Below are 18,726 nucleotides of genomic sequence, written 5' to 3' on the forward strand. Positions count from 1 at the left end.
ATATTCATTATCGTTACAACCTGAATCGAAATCCTTGTGAAATATGTACACTGATAATATTTTTGGGCCGAAATAAATATTAATAGCGTTTTTATCTAATTGATACACAACACAATAATTAAAAGTGTTCGGTGCTATTATAAAAGAACCTTACACGAACATCGTATCACGTTTGATTATTACCATTAGTCATAGCCTTTCATTAACTTTTTTTTACAGTGACCCCAAGAAGTAGGAGCTATTACACTATACTCTTCTTGAATAATAGAATCCATGTTTGACTGGGACACGTGGAAAACTACGCAACGTCAGTCGAACGAAAGGCACCGTACCTTTCGTACGTGTTTTCCCGTGTACATTTCTCTAGTTATGGCTACTGATTTTTATCAAGTGATGCAAATACAGGATGACAATTAACGAATCATTGATTGCAGAATTCTCGACAAGGATGGTATAATATTGAAGGACGCAAAAATGGTTTGTTGTACAATAGAATAGATATCAACGGTTGCACGATTGTAAAATTTGTCTACACTAGAATTTAAAATGTATATAAAATTTGTTATTATTCTAAAAGTATATAAAATTTGTTATTATTCTAACATCTTACATAATTCATATCTCAATCATGTACATTCGATATCCTACAAGGACAGAGTAGACGCTTATTGTGTCAAGCACCTGTGCTTCTACTCATTCTCGATGCAAACGCGTCCCTTTAGATTTTTTAAACAATAGTACTGCTTTCAACGTCGGTCAGTTTCCGCACTTGCACCTCAAAATAAATGGAATGCTTCGATATCGAGCGTCTAACGCGAATTTTTATCGTCGTGTATTTTGTTACGTAATCGCACGTCTCGTAATTGACAGATAATTCGATGAAAGTACACGCAACATCGTTCGCATGATCGGCGTGTCATTGCTCCAAAGAATATCGATTTCACCAGCTGGAAATGAAATAAGAAAAAGAGGTAAATGGCTAGCGAGCAAATAAAACGATCGCTCGGGATATCTCGAATCGAAAATAACCGCTGATAATCGCTAATGGGGACGCTGATGATGAATAAAAGATGCATTCATCGTTCTGTGGATTCCCCTTATTAGGGAAAGACACAGAAACACGGTTTGGCAAACGTGTGCACTAAATATTTATAAAGCGTACATAAAGTATATATTTAAATGTGAAGGCCTCCGCTTAACTATTAAGCTTCTAATGCGAAGTCGACTTCTTTTCTTTCTGGGGTACCTTTTTTTCTGTCGGAACGGAGACATTGCAGAAAGGGGATGAAAGTAAAAAACTGATACAGCAGATGGCTGGAATATATTGAATTTTATAACATCTACGTTCTCTAAAACTTGTATTTAAAACAGAAACTCTGTTGCCATTATAGAGGCGTCTAGGTAGGAATCAATAGCTTCGGTTTTCAATACCTCCATTCGTTTTTGTAGAAATGTCAAGGTCGTTTTATATCGTTTTATACGATTAAAAAAGTTAGAGTATCGTCTATAATTCTTGTCGCACGAAAAAGTTGGTAACCATTTAATCCTTTCACTCGATACGTAATTATACGTTAAAACATGTAGAATGCATTTTTCTTTGTACTTTTAAGAAACCTCGAAGTAAAATAACCACGTGACTTTTATCTATATTAGTAATGCAAATGACTTTACATGTGTATAGCCAAGTCTCCCATTCATCAATCTTAGAGGGATTTTTACATCGAAGTCCAATTGTAAACAAATTAATATTTTATCAGAAATATTTTTAGCATCGTCGTCAATGTTAATGTAAATATTCGTCCTCGAAGTAAAACTTCCCCGATTCAATATCAACATGAATATTCCGTAAACATTCTTCGATTTCCTGTTTTAACTAGAGATTCTATCGTGACGCCACTTTCCTTATTTAACAAATGAACGTGTTTGTTTGAAAATGTAATTAAGGTGTCCATGACACAGTCTTCAAACAGTGACGAATCTTGAATTTCGTTTAAGAAACCATATTTGTCGAGCTACTTTCGCGAGCTCGTTACCCAACAACTTCCGCAACTTCCATTATTAAAATTACCATCTGATTAGCAATCTCTTGGTTAGCAAATATGTAGTTTACGATTTACGACCATAGGGGATTCACCGATGGCAGGTTTACTGGCCTTGCGCGTGTTTTTTAGTCCAAGTGACGGGGATTCAACGATTCACGATCATCGATCGATCTGTTTATTTATAAACTCAACATAAAGTCTTGTAAAATTATCTTCTCCTTTCTCGAAGTGTGTAAGTTACAAATTTAAGAAGTGCTTCAAATGCTCAAATAAAAAATAATATATCTTCGAGGATAGGAAATGACCCAGAGCAGGCGAACCGTAGATTCACGATCGATTTTGTTTACTGGCGCGAACAGAGAGAAAAAATGGTGTTTGACGGTTGCTTCCTCGCTCTTTTCTCCACGGACCGAACATCCAGTTTCGATGACCCGGTGAAATCTATGGAAACGAGTTCACAGGTGGCGTCGCGACGCTTCGCATCGACTTCATTCGACGCGCGACGCTTCCTCGTGTCGTGCACCGCCGTTTCGCTTCGGACACGAGCACGATTTGTCTATTGTACGCGGCACAGCGATGAATTTTTCGATTGCACCGAGCGGCCAAAACAATACCTCGCTATGATAATAGTACCGTGATCCCCGAAGTCTACCAGGTAATTTTGAATTTTGAGAAACGGTTACGACGAACCGATCGACGCAAGACGCACGATGCACGAATTTTCCTGGTTTTCCGCGTGCACTTTTGCTTCTCGATCACTGTAATTTTCTCTTTGTTGGTTTGCACACCTTTGCACTTTGAAAAACGCTTCCGAAAATTGATTGACTTGGTAATCGAGTCTACACTGAAGTAGATTTGATTGCAGGAATGAATTAGACTGGAAAAGGTCGTGAAAGTTCCTTTAGAAGCTTGTTTAAATTACGCTTTTGTGTGGAAAAGTCACTGAATAAGTTCGAATGTCATTAAATTAAAAATAAAAAGAGTAGAATGCAAATCACCAAGAGATTCAGACGCTAGAACTTTTATAAGAAATTCGCGCAACGGTTTCCAGCAGAGGCAATCGAAGGTGGAAAAGAAAATTGTTTTCATTGTCACGTTCATGGCAATTTAAAATATTTAAAGAACCATTTTATCGACGTATGAGGCACACTTTATTAAAGATGCAATAAACACCTTTGCACGATCCATCAAAATTGTAATTCAATGTAACATTAATCATGCAGGCACGCGTCGTGTCGCAAACAGTTTCCAATGGTTTATCGTAAAAATTTCCTTCCTTTGTTCCTGTTTTGCAAACGTCACGTACATTTAAATTTCGTTCTTAGATGCTACAAAATTCATATTTGATAAGACAAATTGTTCCAGTCGTTACCGTATAATTAAACGAAACGTATGTTTCGTTCACCTTGTTTCTCATGTAAATTTTGCGACGCGAATAAAATGCAATTCGCCGAGATAACATCGCACGTGCCCGATGGCGTTATTCGTGTTACATTTGGCTTCACACGCGACCCACAAACCGGGGGAATCACCGCTCGTTCTTCCCGGAGAAAAAAGGCGAAACGGCGACGGATCTATCGCTCGTGCGATCGCAGACATTTATTTCTTTTTTTCACCGTGATCGGAAGAATGACGTAGGCTATCAATTATGTACGTGCATAAAACGAATGGACAAATTTTACGAATATATTTTCATATTCTTAGATAGCCAAAGTTAGTAGAAAATATATAGGAAACCTCCTATAAAAAAAGAACTTTCTTTCTCACCTTTCAAAGCGACGAAACAGGTCGAAAGATGTATATTCGAAAAATTAACTTCGTTATAAAAATGTTGTATACCTTGCTTGCTTATTATAACTCCAGCACGCCTAGGTAATTTAACCTCGATCTCGCTTTAGCGATTGTATTTCCCCTGAAAGAAGTTCAGAACAAGTTTTTATCGATGCTTGCGTATGAATTGAAACGAACCGTATCTCGAGAAGATGATAGGTCTGTCACCTTTCCACGTTTCGACAAATATTTATTGAATCGAACTTATTAATCATTGGCCTTTCTTCATCGGGAAAGCCGCGAAATAATTTTAATCTCGGAAATACATTAGTCGCGCGGAGTAATTTGCACATTGATGTGAAACTAAATCGAAGAATATGTGTGTATATAGGCGTTATCGCGAATCAGTAAGGTTATCAGAGAATCAATAACGAATGTTTCTATACTGATTCTATAGTGATGACCGACGATTAATTCACGATGTCGTTTCACGTCGCCTTTGTTCGAACGTGATTTTTACTGAACTTTGTTCACAGACGCAGATGAACCCATCAACGCTAAAATTGTGGCTGGTCCGCGGTGAACTCGAGAAACTAGAGCATGTCGTTTTGGAAGGACGCGGAGCTCGTTTGTTAGGCGAACACTCCCCCGATATCAGAACCCGAGTCTTCCTAAAGGGACTCCCAAATTACTTGGTTGGTGCATTATCGATAACACAGCGATAACACGCTGTCCAACGGATTGAAACCTTTTTCGCTGATTGATTCTTGCAGAGTTTCTCGTACCAAACACGAACACGGAAGTAGAATTTCTCCGTCGTGAAAGCTAAAGATATGTGATTGTTTCGGACAAGAATGCAGATTAAAATTCCTGTTGGACAGTGTGCTTTGCGAACAGAGGACTCTTGGAATGTTCCATTCTCGTTTATCCTTCCAGACAAAAATCTCTCAAGTGCACGACGCGGTTGCTCGCGGTTCTCTGTCAGAAACTCAAAAACTCATTAACGACGAGCCCAAGAAGAAGTTGGCCATCGCGAAGGATCCAGCTGGCACACCGTTGCTCCACAAAGCCGTCTACTACGATCAACAGGACATCGTCGAGTGGCTCGTGCAACATTATCCTACTACCGTGCAACAGAAGGACAAAGTAATCATTATTCAATCTCTTACAATTCCATTTTCCCCCTTTATCGTTCTCATCCAATGAATTTGTTCAGAGTGTTCAAAACACTTGAAAAACCTTAATTATCCATAAAAGTTCCAGCGAAGACTAAAATTCATAAACGATAATCGTTCGAGGACTGAATGGACCCGATCGATTCCAATCGGGACAGCGGGACAGCAAAACCAACCACGTTTCCGTTCGAACCGATGACCCGCATGACCCCACGATATGTGACACGATTAACCTGAAAAGAATTTCACAATGAACCAATCGTTTCCTCAACATTTACAGCCTTGATCCCGACCGTTAACACGAGGGATCGTGATTAATTGGCGAACGAGTCCCGCCCACTTTCATCTACGAGATCGGTTGTACGTCACGATGGTATCGTGACACGGGCGTTTGCGCTTCTCGCGAGATATCCGGCTCCATGAATAATCGAAAAGCCATTTTTCCTAACGACGGTCGTTTTTCCCGCATCGCGTGACGCGACTTAATAACAAAGTGTAAACCACCTGTTCTTCCCTGCAGCCATCCAACTTCGTGTCCGGGCGCACGCAGTGCCTCCAATACGGCAAAGGGTGCCTTTTCACCCCTTTCCCACCCTCGATCTCAATTCGCGTCCTATATATTCGCCATTTAACTGTCGTCGACTTCGCGATCGCGCCGCTGTTCCTTCGGACTATTCGTTCTCTAACGATCGCAATTCTTCTTTCCCCAAAGACCACGCAGCGAATTTCCTGTCCCTGTAAGTCCACCAAGTAATTAATCGACTCTCTTTTGGTGCTATTTCTGTCACAGGTACCGGAAGGAACCTTTGAAAATTATACCTTGAAATTATTTTGTAAGTTTAATCGTCCTCCCTCGATTCGCTTCTTTTTAATAATTATTTGAGCAGTATCTAATTATAGACTCACTCACCGATTGTTTGTTACGCGAGTCTCGTACGTTTGATCCTCAGGAAGGTAGGACAGCGTTGCATTACTGTGCCGCTTGCAAGGATCCTGAGGCAATTTGGGATGTCCTCATAGAAGGCGATTGCGACGCGAGCATCTGCGACAAGAAAGGCAATCCACCAGCCTACTATCTGGAACACAGCTCGGAGATCGAGCTATCGGAAGCGGAGACCATGTCTCGCCGGAAAACGAGCAGTGGCAAGGAATGTGAGTGACTATAATCAACCGTGTCTAACCCTTTCATTCGGGAACTCGAACGAACTCCAAATTGAAATTACACTCGCGTTAATTCGCAATTGTGCACTTTATACGACCTACCTTCACATATAACAATTACAGCAACCACATCTTATTTCGACAAACTGGGAATAAGAATATTAGTTCCTTTTTATTATTTTCTATCGCTATATTTACAGAAATATGCATACATGCAGTTACTCCAGTATTTGTACGCTATAATGACGATTCACTGTAAGATTTTCATACATTGTTTGAATAAATTAAAAAGAAATTTATTGCACATCTCTATTTGTAAACAAAACAAAACAAAACTACTTTATAAATAAAAGTAACACAGTATAACAAACAACATTAGCTAAAAATAAATGGAAAGAATTCCTAAGAAAGTTTCTTTCCATTTATAGTGAATCGCCATTACAGTGTGGGAGTAAAACTGTGTGTGAATAGTAAAATAAGAATTTAAGATTCCCCAGTTCTCTACTTGACTGACATTGATTGATTGACAAAGATTGGCACGATCTGACTGGACTAACGTATAGAAGTTGGTTTAAAGATTCACATAGGTTTTGTATACTAACTTAATTCCGACTTTTCTTCTTTATACCTTTCTGTATAAATGGAGCAACTTTACTGGAGTTGACCTTTTTACACCCAACCAGTCGATGTACGTCGACCCTCTGTACTTATGCGACAACTGGCCTCTCGGAAATCGTGAAACCATCCTTCCGGGCAAATGGTTCTCGTAAAACTTATTTCCAGTTCGAATCAAAATGCTGCATCTTCCGATTGTTAATCGCATACTCGGTTCGATGGAAAGTAACCTGGACAGAAAGATTTCCACGCAACCTTGCTAAAGGCTGTGTTTCGTTCATTCTCCGCCTTAGACGAATATAGGATTCCTTGACTTATACCCTACCGGAATCTACCTGTAATGACCAGGAGGAATCGATAGGACTTGAATTTGTAAGGCAAAGAAAACTGCGGCGATCGATAGGATGACATGCTCTAATCGATCGAGTCGCGAATTATTAAGGGACTCGTAAAAACCGTAATTCTAAGAAGTTGCATCGATGTTGTAACGATATAAAGGCGGTTCCCTTCGACTTGTCGCTACGAAACGATCCATCGTGACGCAACGTGTCCTGAAATTAACAGTTCCGAGATCAATTTTTAGCAACGACGGCATGGCACGATTTTCGAAAGAAAATTGGAAGCATGTGCATTTCAATGATCGGTGACCTATTTCCTGAATACCCGCATTCGCCTATTCGCCATTTAAAATTGAACGGTAAACTGTTCGAAGAAAATTGTGAATAATAGTTGGACGAAGTTGTAGGTGAATTTCCGCAGTAAATCAATGACAATGCTAAAATGAATAACGAGGTAACGATTATGTTTAGTTTAACAGGAAACAATTATATAAAACTGCTACGTATGGTAATTGTTAAATTCTTGGCCTTCGAGTAATTTTATATCTTTTTCTTTTGCTGTTCACGAGTCGAGATTTTTAATACAAAGGGCACGCTCCCGTTAAACTGTGAAAGTGGCCATTGCAGTTATCGAGGCTGACGCTGGAACTTTTGTTGAATTGACAGACATCGATGGTACATTAAATCGTCGTAAACTGTCAGTGTTTCATGTGGCGCACGGAGTCAGTATGGAACGCCTGCAATGTACATTTCCGCCTACATTGATTGATCTATTTACCAAGAAAGCATAGAGTACGTGCGATGTAAACAGTGTCAGCGATGTGACGAGGTCCGTGCACCCGGCTAGCTTCTCAAAAATTTATTAATCCACCGTGGAGCATGCAATCCGAGTCGAAATAAAACATTACGTGCCTCGGCGAGCACGCTCGTTGCAATTTCAAGACACAGCCGGATTCTTATTAAAAAACAGATCCGCACAAAATAATTTTCATTTGAAATGTCGATGTAAAAGCAGAATCGTAATTAAGAAAATTCCTATTAACGTGTAACATTCGTCCTGATCTACCGATAAACGTAATTATTATTTTGTTTTCAAACAAACCTTCCTAGTTACGCGATAGATGTTAATAACAAGAACGAGGAAAATTGAGAAAATGAGATAAGCGATACGAGGAAAAAAAGGGTTATGCACATCGATTGGTTTGTAATCCTGATACAACAATGTTTTATTCATAAATGTGACGTACTAGTAACAATGTCTATTTACATTTTTTTTTAATTTATTTCATTCAGAATTGTTTGCTGATTAGATGGAAAATAACGCACTATGCCAGTAGAATGTTATTGACGTAATACCTGCAGGTTTGCGCGAATAAGAAGATATACCGTTTGATTTCCTCGACAGTGTCTCGTTCGAGTTACGTAAAAATTGATGACTCACTAATGGTAGCAGGCGTTCGTCATAACACATTCAATTATGCCACGGTGATTTCTTTAAGCCGCTCGACGCGATGGGTATTATTTAAAACTGTCACGTTATTAATTTCGATATTGCAGAAATAATGAAAGACGATATTGAAACGTGTTATCGCTTGGAGTTCGCAAAAAGTTTGAAAATCAATTTTCGAAAAAGTAAAGTTCTCTCCAAGCTAAAACGATATGCCTTCGTTCTGTCGGCCTCGGAAAAGCAACAGTGTCGAACACAAAATCGATAGTTGCTGGTAAAGGGATTCGTCCGCGTATCTAAAATATTTACCACGCTAATCTAACACGCGATGTACGGGTACAAATCTTGCCACTCGTAAATTCTTAACAAAGCAGTCATACCTCGAGGAAAGAAGGCCACGCCGTTACTTAATTTATAAACGAAAAAATTGTTCAACGCCCCAATTAATACAAATTGCCATGAAGTACCAAGGGCATGACCGTACATTGCCATTTACAAGTCGAATAATCGCTTGTCCAGCTTAGAAAATGCAAATTAGAATCTTATTATCTCGTTATTCACCTGTTCTAAGTCATTCTTTTACTCTAACGTTTATAATGTTTATACATGACCCGAACAAGGTTGAAACAATGAATTTACTAAGTGGATGGGCGTGGATGTACATCACGGACATTTCGAAGCACATCATTATGATCAAAATAAAAGCGTGTCTAATAAATTATACTTTCACTCTTCCCTTAATGAAATTTCATAAAGTGCGAAACGCACATCGATCAAACATTAATTAAATAAAAAAAAAGGCGAAGAAAAGGGAAAACAAATACTGGAAAAAGAACCATCTGATCATCAAAGATAATTGTTTTACTCCAAGCCGTCGAAAATAATTTTTACAACTAACCGGAGAAATATCTTTTCTAGCCCTGGATTTCAAACCTTCCAATATAAGAATATGGATCCATAATCGAGATATCGGAAGATTGCAACAGGTTCTGTGGGAAGGACATGGAAGTAAATTGCGCGTCGAGACCAGCAACAATCCGCGAGTAAAAAAATTTTTGGAAGCTGTTCCCTTCATAATGGTTCGTTCCTGCGTACAATCTTTAATTACTTACTTTTGGACGAGGAGAATTCGTTTCTATATTTGTATCACAGGGCACCGTAAGGGACGTCCATGCAGCCACGGTTCATAATCATTTAGACGACCTGAAAAAGAAAATTGACGCCACGTCACCTGTAGTTCTGTGCAGCAAAGATTCCAATGGTTTGAACGTTCTGCATAAGGTACGCGACGAACAAAATCCGTAATATTTTATCAATACGCGACAACGTTGTTGAAATGTTTAAACTATCGTTAGGCTGCTGGATTGGGGCATACGGAGATCGCACGAGAAATCCTCGCGAGATATTCGTCGGTTGTAGATACGCAAGACAACGATGGGAAGACGCCATTGCATTACGCGGCTGCAGTAAAAGACGACGGGGGATTATATAATTTGTTGACCGAATACGGGGCGGACGAAAGCAAATTGGACAATGTGAGTGTTCCACGCGTCGAATTAATTTATTGCAGATTTGATCGACTAAAGATTTTACTGGAATGAAACTAGAAACGAAAGTAGAAACGTTGGTTAGAATTTTATGACAAATTCAAGCTCACTTATATTTTCCAATTCAAATAAGATGCTTCTGTCAACAACTTTTAAGAAGAAATTGGTTTGCAATAAACCTTCATTTATTGCACTTACATGCATGTTTCTTTTTATCAGAGGCAAAAGGCTGCAGCTTTTTATAAGAACCGCCCTTCGGACATAGATCAGTCGCTTCTAACTGTGATACCGGAAGCGCCTCGAGTTTCGAAACCGTCGTACCCCAAGCACTGGGATTGGAGGATCTTAGAGGGAGAGGAATTGATATCGAGAGGCATGAAAAAAATCAGCAGCGCAGACATTGACAGCGCATTTGGCAGCGCCGAATCCGCATCGAAAAGTTTCAGCAGATCCATAGAACAGGTACAACCATAATCAGTTAAATTTTCTGCTGAAAATGCAAATATCAGTGGAATTTAGTCCAGATAATAACCTCTCATACAAGAATTGTATAGAGTCTAATGCTTCCACCTCTATAACTGTAGTTTCAATTCGGATCTATTAATAAATGCGACAGCAAAATCATTCTTGAAATATACTATATCACCTGTCTTTATCTTTCATCCCAACGTTTCTCGAAATCGTCGTAGAAGTCATTACTTTTGGAGTCTACTTGGTCTTAGACTACTACATCAGAAATCTTAACAGTCCTTGCTTCTGTATTTTAAAGTACCGATAAAGAAAGTTTAGAAATGCACTAGAGACATTCAAAGTTCTGTCTACGCAATGAGATTAATGGTTTGTTTAACGGAACAGATGAAGAAAGTCGGTGACGATCAGCAAAAAGACCAAGAAGATTCGGGGAACGCAGAAGAGGCGGAAAACGCAGAAAATACAGAAAACACAGAGAATAGCGAAAGTGTGGAAAACACGGAGGATGCAGAGAACGCTGAGAAGGCAGGCGATGCAGAAGCTGCAGAGAACGCAGAGGAGGCAGAACCTGCAGAGGGTGCGGAAGAAACGGAAGATGCAAAAGGCACGGAAGATGAGGAAAACAAGGAGGAGGAAACGGCAGAGGAAGCAGCGAATCCGGAGGATGGGGAGGAAAGATCCTCCGACGATGACGTGGTGACAGGTACACCGATGCAAGACGCGGAGGAAGCACCTAATCCTGAAGAGGAGGAATCACCGGAAGTTGAGGTCGCGGACGAAGCCAAAGAAGAGACCAACGAGGCAACGGACGCCGAAAAACCCGAGAACGCCGAGCAGGAGGAGGAAAGGAAGGACCAAGAAGAGAGAAACGAGCCCAGCACCGGAGATTCCGGAGTCGATGATCCAGGAAACGATGAAGATCAGGTAAAGTCATCATAACACTTAAACAAATCCGATTTCAGGAATTTAATCTGCTAACACGCACACGCAAACGCAGCGAAAAGTAAGAAATAAATATACATTAGTTAACGAGAAACGTAGGAGTGGAAATCCAGGCTTCGATTGTCGTTTTGGTGAGTGTATAATGAGGAACGCGTAGTCAGCAAATGTAACCACGGACTTACGACGGTTATAAGTGTCAGGATAAGTAACTAGATATTGTGTATTGGAGTTAAGGAATGATCGATGTGGAAATATTATACAGTATGTTCTTTGTCACGCACAAATATACCAATAAATAAATAACTGAAGAAAGGACCTCTGTTATGTAACTTCTGAATACAACAGCCCCACGAACGCTCAATGGCTTCATTCGTTTCTTCGTTCTTTGCAAACTTTATTTGTCGGCAACAGTTTCTATATTACGCTTATTATTTGTCATTCGAGAACCAGCAATATTTACACGATTACTTTTATTTTCTTAATTTGTTCCAAATGAATTCAACGATTGTTTGTTTCGAATCTAAATTGGTAGCTTCGTTAAAAGTTTGATGCTCGTTCCAAAGACTTAATAACAAGCCAAGCTTAACTTTAAAACTTTGAAGTAGCCACGTGCTCTAGTAAATATTATATAAAACTGCAACACATTTTGTTAAAAATTGGCTGACCATCCTACGATCTATGAGAGACTTCTCTTCTTAGAAACAAAAACAAAAACAATAGAAACAAATTAAGCTAAAAGAAGCGATTAAAGAAACAAGAAACAAGTTGCCAGACACACGCTGCGTCATTCGATCGATCGAAAAATGGACGGACGAAAATATACACGCATCGGCACGCAATGTAGAGACGAAGCAAAGACAGGGAGCGATCGATTTACATCCAGATTGCTACGTACGATTAATATTTCCTCTATCGATCAGCACGTGCTGGCCGCGCGCATGGTCTCTTACCAGAACGTGATTAGCAGGTAATCGCCGGAGAACACGAGGAGCTTCCGGAGACAGAGCTGAACGAGGGCAGCATGTCTGCTGATCCGGAAATGGAGAAACTGCTGGAGAACGGAAACATGGAACAGTTGGCCACTTTGGTGCTCAACGGGGAGGGCAGAAGATTGGTCGGACGACGATCGGGACACCCTGAATTGCAGGCTTTCATCGATCGCGTGCCTTCTTACATGGTATTACGCGCTGCTTGTACAAAAAAGTGTCTTTTTTCTGCCTCGGTTTTCACGCTGTCGTTTCAGGGTAAGATACACGCTGTGCACATGGCGGCGCGAGAAGGAAATCTGAGGGATCTGCAAAGTTCGCTGGATCGTCGCAAATTTGCAGTCGCGAGGGATGGTTCGTCGCCACATGGCGCAACACCGCTCCACGTTGCAGCTATTTTCGGAAACACCACTATTATTAGGTACATTAATACAAATCAAGTCGATTACACTTTTATTCGATTAAAAATTACTACTCTCGATGTCACGTTTATTATTTAACAAGTTTGTAACTTTCACGGTACAAAATGCAGCGAAATTAAAAATACAAGGAGAAAACGAATCGCCTTGTCAGGTGCCAATCAATTTTTATCGATTATTCCCCGACCTATCAATCTTTTATGCTCAGATATCTGGCAGGGAGGTTTCCGGAAACCACGCATGCGACCGACCTGGATGGCCGAACACCCTTGCACTACGCGTCTACTCTGGCAGACAATGGCCATTATTACAATCTCTTGCTTCATTTAGGCGCCAATCCTCTGGTTCAAGACAATGTAAGTGCAATCGCTTCGATAATCAATCGTTATTCATAGAAAGAAAGTTTCCAAAACTATTGGGTAGAAAAAGTTAAATAAACTTGTAAGAAATAATATTTCCAGTTGCGTATTTATATTTGTCGTACTTTCTCGCGTAGTTTGGGCACAAGGCGGAGTTTTACAAGCAAAATCAGTCCGAATTCTCGCATAAAACGCTCCTCCGTGATTTCGGGGCTAACGAAAAACTGGCCGACGAAATGTTGACGGACAAAGGTATTTCGTTCGAAACGAGACACTTACAAGCACCATCGATCACACCAAACAAAAGTTGTACAATGATCGTTCAAAGCACCCTCGCAACTCTTGCTCCAATTCTTTTATTTGTATAAAAATAGGTGGATATAAAAAACGAAAAATATTTCACCCTGTTTGATCGTTTGCTCAGACACTGAATGTTGAATACTTTCACGACATATCATTCTAGACGTTGAAAACTAATTACTTTGTAATTTAATTGAGCGTTTGAACAAATGGACGATCAGAGATCGAATATTTTTTAATTCTCCATCTACCTCGTTAAAATCAGTGCGTAAAACGCCATGTGGCCCAATCGTGACAGTAAGTGTACCCATCAAGTAGTAGAAATCATCAAATCCCCTATTGTTCGAATCATTCACCTCCCATCGTTACCAAAAAATTCTAACAAAATTTCCTGATTATCCGCGATTCTTCACGTTTCGCTCTTCCGTCTTCCTCCCGGATCGTTTCGTCGGTCTCGATGCTCGAGGGAAACAGTTCCCGGAGGCGACACGTTCTCTGCACGTCGAGACATAACCGAGCCAGAGATCCTAACCACCTTGGAGAGGTGTTTCCGTCTGTTGGCTGGGACAAGACACATCGCGACCCCGAAGTCGCCGGGGAACACCGGTACACTGATCAGCCGTTGCTTGAAACGGCCCATATTCGATAGTATCAAGCACCGTGTGACACGCATGGACCACAATCTCTTTGACGTGATCTGGCCCGCTTTAAAGAAGCATGGCAACTCGGTTTACAACAGCAAAGCGAGCAGCGCTTATTCGGTCGTCAGCAACCACGTGGAGGAAGATCAATCCTTGTCCATCGTAGCGCCGGATTACGAGAGCTACATCGTCTTCGCGGAGTTCTTCGATCCTCTGATCAGGGACATGCACTGCGTCACGGCCAGCGGCGATCTTCCCGATCATCCGGCGCCGCGATTCTTCTACGCGGACGACGACGAGGGCGAGGAGGGTCCGGACACCGTGGACGAGATGACGATCTCCACGATCGAGGCGTACGATCTCGATCCACCGGCGAAGTACGTTCAGGCGGCCGTGATGGAATGCTGCAGAAACCTGGAGAAGTACTCGTTGCCCCTGACGCTGACGGTGAACCAATTGGAGGCGGTGGAGAGGGTGCTGACCAACGAGCTGATGAGCTCAGAGATCTCCGGGATGATGGCGGAGGGCAGCAGCGAGGACGAGCCTGGAACTTACTTCACCCTCAACGAGATCTTGGACCAACCCAGCCCCGTCAGAGCCCAGCTGGCGGCTGCTGGTTTGCTGTTGCCGATCGCTGACTACGATATTCAAGACGACAAACGACTGCACGGCAGACAATGGCCGTACGGACGCGGAGTCTACGTCGCCTCCGCCGGAGATCTCGCCGCCTGGGTGAACGTTCAGGATCACCTGAGGATCGTTTGCCGCACCAACGACTCTAGACCAGGTCTGATCGGTCGCGCCTACGTGAGAGTCGCGAAGATCATGGTGATACTCGACGAGAGGCTGCAGTTCAAGAGAGACACGAAGCTGGGCTTCCTCAGCGCTAGACCGTACGCAATCGGCAACACTCTCAGGTTCAGCGCGATAATACGGTTCCCCGAACTCTCCAAGGAGTTCGAAAACTTGAAACACCTGTGCGTCGTGCGTGGATTGAGTATACGCGAAACTGCCCGCCAGGATACCGTTCGTATCGGCAACCAACAGTCCTTGAGCATCACGGAACTGCAGACGCTTCAGGACTTTTCCAGAGCAGTGTTGAATATACTGATGTTGGAGAAGGAGCTGACGATAAACAGCTCGATGAAAATCGCTAATTTACTCGCGGGACTGTTTCGGAAACGGACGAGCGCGAAACGTTTTCAGAATTAAGCGATCCGGACGTGGAACTTCGGAAACCGTCCTGCATCGCGTCAACGAAGACTTTTACCTGTTTTTTTTTATTTCTTTTTACTTTGTTTTTTTTTAAATACTGGAATAATACGCTTATACGTGGAAACCTTCTGTGATAATTCATGAGCCACAATGTTCAACTGTCAATTAATCGCCCATAAGCTAATATTATAGTGAAACTTTAACAGAGAAAGGGGGATCGTTGGAAAGACGTGTGCAAACGTTATGTCTATTTCTCGTGCAACGAATTACGATATTTGAGCAAAATTTAATCGGATTAACTTCTCAGAGGGACGCTGGATTGTTTATTAGGTTAGTAAACGTACGTTGTTGGCCCACGAACAGTTGTTACGACGCTTTGACATGTTGTCGCACGACACCATGCTTACGTGAAATGTGCATATATGTATCCAAATCGATGACGATATTATTGAAATTATCGGTGATGAATCCGCCTTGTTCGGTGGGTGGCAAAACAAGCTTACAAAGTCTCTACCAAAGCTTCTTTATGTGTCATGCACGAGATCAATGTTCACAGAAACAGAAACGGCGTAGCACATGTCTTTCCAACTTGATGTACTCAATTTACAATAAATATTTTCATGAGTAGCTATTCTATGTAAACTTTTAAATATGTATGTACATATATATATAAAAAAAAACAAACGAAATTATCAAATACGCATTTGATGCACACATTCAGAATTAATTTTTGCCTTAATATTTTTGTAGCTATGTGTATATGTGCTTTTGCATTTTGAGTCGTATATAGTACAAACTAAATAGCTGTTAAATTTTTTACGTATGCGTGTGTGTGTGCACAAATTTTGAAATGGATCGATGCACTGTGTGTATACGTGTCATATATTTCTGATGCATCTTTTGTTCATGAAACATTTTTCTATATTTATACGCGATCGTTCACGTTCGATCAAATTGTTATTGCAATAATCTTTCGAATGTTCCAAACAGTTTGAAAACCACTAATTTGATTAGATATCGAAGAAATCCAGCGATAAATTACAGAATAACGAGTTGCAACTTGAACGAGAGCAATATGTTTATACATTTCGTACGTTTGATTCGAGAATGTAAATACGATTTTCCTTTCAGGCGACACGCCACTCGATATACCAATATTTCGAGAGGAAGAAGGTCGCTATTTAGCATCGTGTAAGTTGAAATTATATTTCCCTTTATCGAAATAAGAAGAGAACATAATTTGAACAACTGTTTCAATAGCTCTTGGCGATCCACTGATAAAAGGCTTAACGGAAGTTGCCAATGCACGCCCAAAAGATCCGGTCACGTATCTGGCAACCTATTTATACAATTTTGCCAATAAGACCAAACACAGTGGACAAGAACAGGTAAAAATCTGATTCGCGTAAACGATAAACTAACTTCCTGAAACAAGATTTGAAAAATTTGTACAAAACTGAAGACTCTAGAGTTCTTATAATTCGACAATATCGCAGGAACCGAACGTGTTGATTATACCTGACCGTGAAGAAGAGAATATAGAAAATGTTGAAAACGAGAACGAGGATGCTGGTTACCCACAAAGTCCAGGTTCCGATACGCCGGAATCGGCTTTCAGCAGCCCTAACAGAGTACGCCAATCAATTATTATATCGTTTCTCGAATAAATATACACGGCTCATGGTTGTACAGGTGGAAGACTCAAATTAAATTTTATTTTGTTAGGACGAGCACGGACAAAGTGTGATTCATTTCGCGGCCATTCGTTCTTACTCGAAAGACGGACTGTTCCAGCTGCTTCAGGAGAATCAAATTAATATAGGATTCAGGGATGAATTGTACAGAACAGCTAGGGACGTTGCTGAGCTGGCGAATGTCAAAGAAAACGTCGAAGAAATCGATCGCTACGTGGCTTACTTAGCAGCGAGGGGTGAGAAATAAACTGTAATCAGTACTGGAAAAATGATAGATGTCGATTAGATTTTTATTGAACGTTATTAGATTTTTTACAAACTTCTTAGCCACTGTTAGAGAATGTTCGATCCATTACTTTTACGTAGGCGAAACTGAGAAGTTAGTAGAGCTACTGTTGGAAGGATACGATCATATTTTGGATGTGGAAGACGGGGGCGTGAACATCGTGAATATCGCTGAAGAACGAGGACGCGAAGCAACAGTGCAGTTTCTACAATCCATTCCAAATTACGTGGTAAGATTTACGAAATTTAAACGAATAATTAAAGCTTGTTTTAATCGTCGAAATAGGAAAGTAAAGTAGTTTCAACAGTACTCGTCCCAAACGCGTGTGCAGAAAATTGATTATTTTTTCGCAGGCGCAACGCGAAGAAGTCCACCACGAAATCAGAATGGACAACGTAGCAAAAGTGAAGGAACTGCTGCACAGAAACAACGGAGGAGGAGGTAAATTGTTAGCGATGGGGAAGAACCCGATGAGCAGATGCGCTCTTCACATTGCTGTACTTCGCGAGAACGAAGAAATGGTAGAATACATTGCGAAAACGTATCCAGAGACTCTGCGTATCGGCGACAATGTGAGAATCGTTAATTTCGTGAATGCTCGTTAAATGTTGACGACTCTATAAACAGAAGAGATTCTAAATCGTCGGTTTCAGTTGGAGAGGACTGCTTTGCATTACGCAATGGGGTTGCCATCGGTCGAGGAATTGAGCAACGTTCTCATTAAAGCAGGCGCGAAGCGTATCGTCAAAGATTTGGTAAAGTTTCTCTACCTCCGAGCGTAGAAGCAAGGAATAATAATAACAATGTAATTTTTAGAAATCACGACAACCCTCCTATTATTTCATGAACAAGTCAGACATCGAAAGGCTTCAAGAAGAAGAAGAAAGTTTGATCAAGTAGATCCAACTGGACGAGGGTATTGGTAAATGTTTACATATGTATACGTACACCTTGAAGTAATTGTATGGACGAGTATAACATAAAATGAGGAAGCGGGTAATATAATATGCATTTAACAGAAGCGAAAGAAATCAACATGTGCCACTTTATTCGGTATATTAGAATTACTATATCAATAGAAATTCAACGCTTCTTCTTCTGAAAGTGCGTTTGAGCAGACAGTATTTTTCCGTGATCCCTTGTAAAAAAAAAAAGACGATGGTTGTGTAACAAAACGTCGTGTAATATACAATGTTAGCGATAGAAATAATAAGAATATTTGGCTTTTGCGTATACGTTTCGTTTAATTACCTCCGCGCGAGTTCTTTATTTTTAATTATCTACAAAACCTTCGAGTACCAAGGCGAGGATCTGCATT

General features: G+C 40.8%; 2 protein-coding genes across 2 annotated transcripts; both read left to right on the forward strand.

Moving 5' to 3' along the window:
* Positions 1–329: 329 nt before the first annotated feature.
* Positions 330–18,552, forward strand: LOC122400963. The gene is made up of 21 exons (XM_043402772.1): positions 330–477; positions 4,349–4,507; positions 4,749–4,958; positions 5,938–6,139; positions 9,467–9,627; positions 9,701–9,829; positions 9,904–10,083; positions 10,315–10,557; positions 10,951–11,490; positions 12,476–12,685; positions 12,752–12,915; positions 13,122–13,269; positions 13,410–13,524; positions 16,560–16,619; positions 16,689–16,816; positions 16,925–17,059; positions 17,154–17,358; positions 17,489–17,637; positions 17,762–17,980; positions 18,062–18,163; positions 18,225–18,552. The coding sequence occupies exons 1-21, from the start codon at positions 475–477 to the stop codon at positions 18,306–18,308; spliced, it is 3,546 nt and encodes a 1,181-aa protein (XP_043258707.1). The 5' UTR covers positions 330–474; the 3' UTR covers positions 18,309–18,552.
* Positions 13,851–15,425, forward strand: LOC122401028 (arginine kinase). Its single transcript, XM_043402886.1, has 3 exons — positions 13,851–13,869; positions 14,095–14,534; positions 14,565–15,425. The coding sequence occupies exons 1-3, from the start codon at positions 13,851–13,853 to the stop codon at positions 15,423–15,425; spliced, it is 1,320 nt and encodes a 439-aa protein (XP_043258821.1).
* Positions 18,553–18,726: the final 174 nt, after the last annotated feature.

The sequence above is a fragment of the Colletes gigas genome, unplaced genomic scaffold (assembly GCF_013123115.1).
Source record: "Colletes gigas isolate AHSC1104 unplaced genomic scaffold, ASM1312311v1 Colletes_gigas_Sc00021, whole genome shotgun sequence".
Classification (NCBI taxonomy): domain Eukaryota; kingdom Metazoa; phylum Arthropoda; class Insecta; order Hymenoptera; family Colletidae; genus Colletes; species Colletes gigas.

Coding starts and splice junctions, on each gene's coding strand:
- LOC122400963 (XM_043402772.1), top strand. Junction 11,491..12,475: donor CAGGAAACGATGAAGATCAG/GTAAAGTCATCA, acceptor CGTGATTAGCAG/GTAATCGCCGGAGAACACGA. Junction 16,817..16,924: donor AACACAGTGGACAAGAACAG/GTAAAAATCTGA, acceptor ACAATATCGCAG/GAACCGAACGTGTTGATTAT.
- LOC122401028 (XM_043402886.1), top strand. Junction 14,535..14,564: donor GCGAGGAGGGTCCGGACACC/GTGGACGAGATG, acceptor TCCACGATCGAG/GCGTACGATCTCGATCCACC.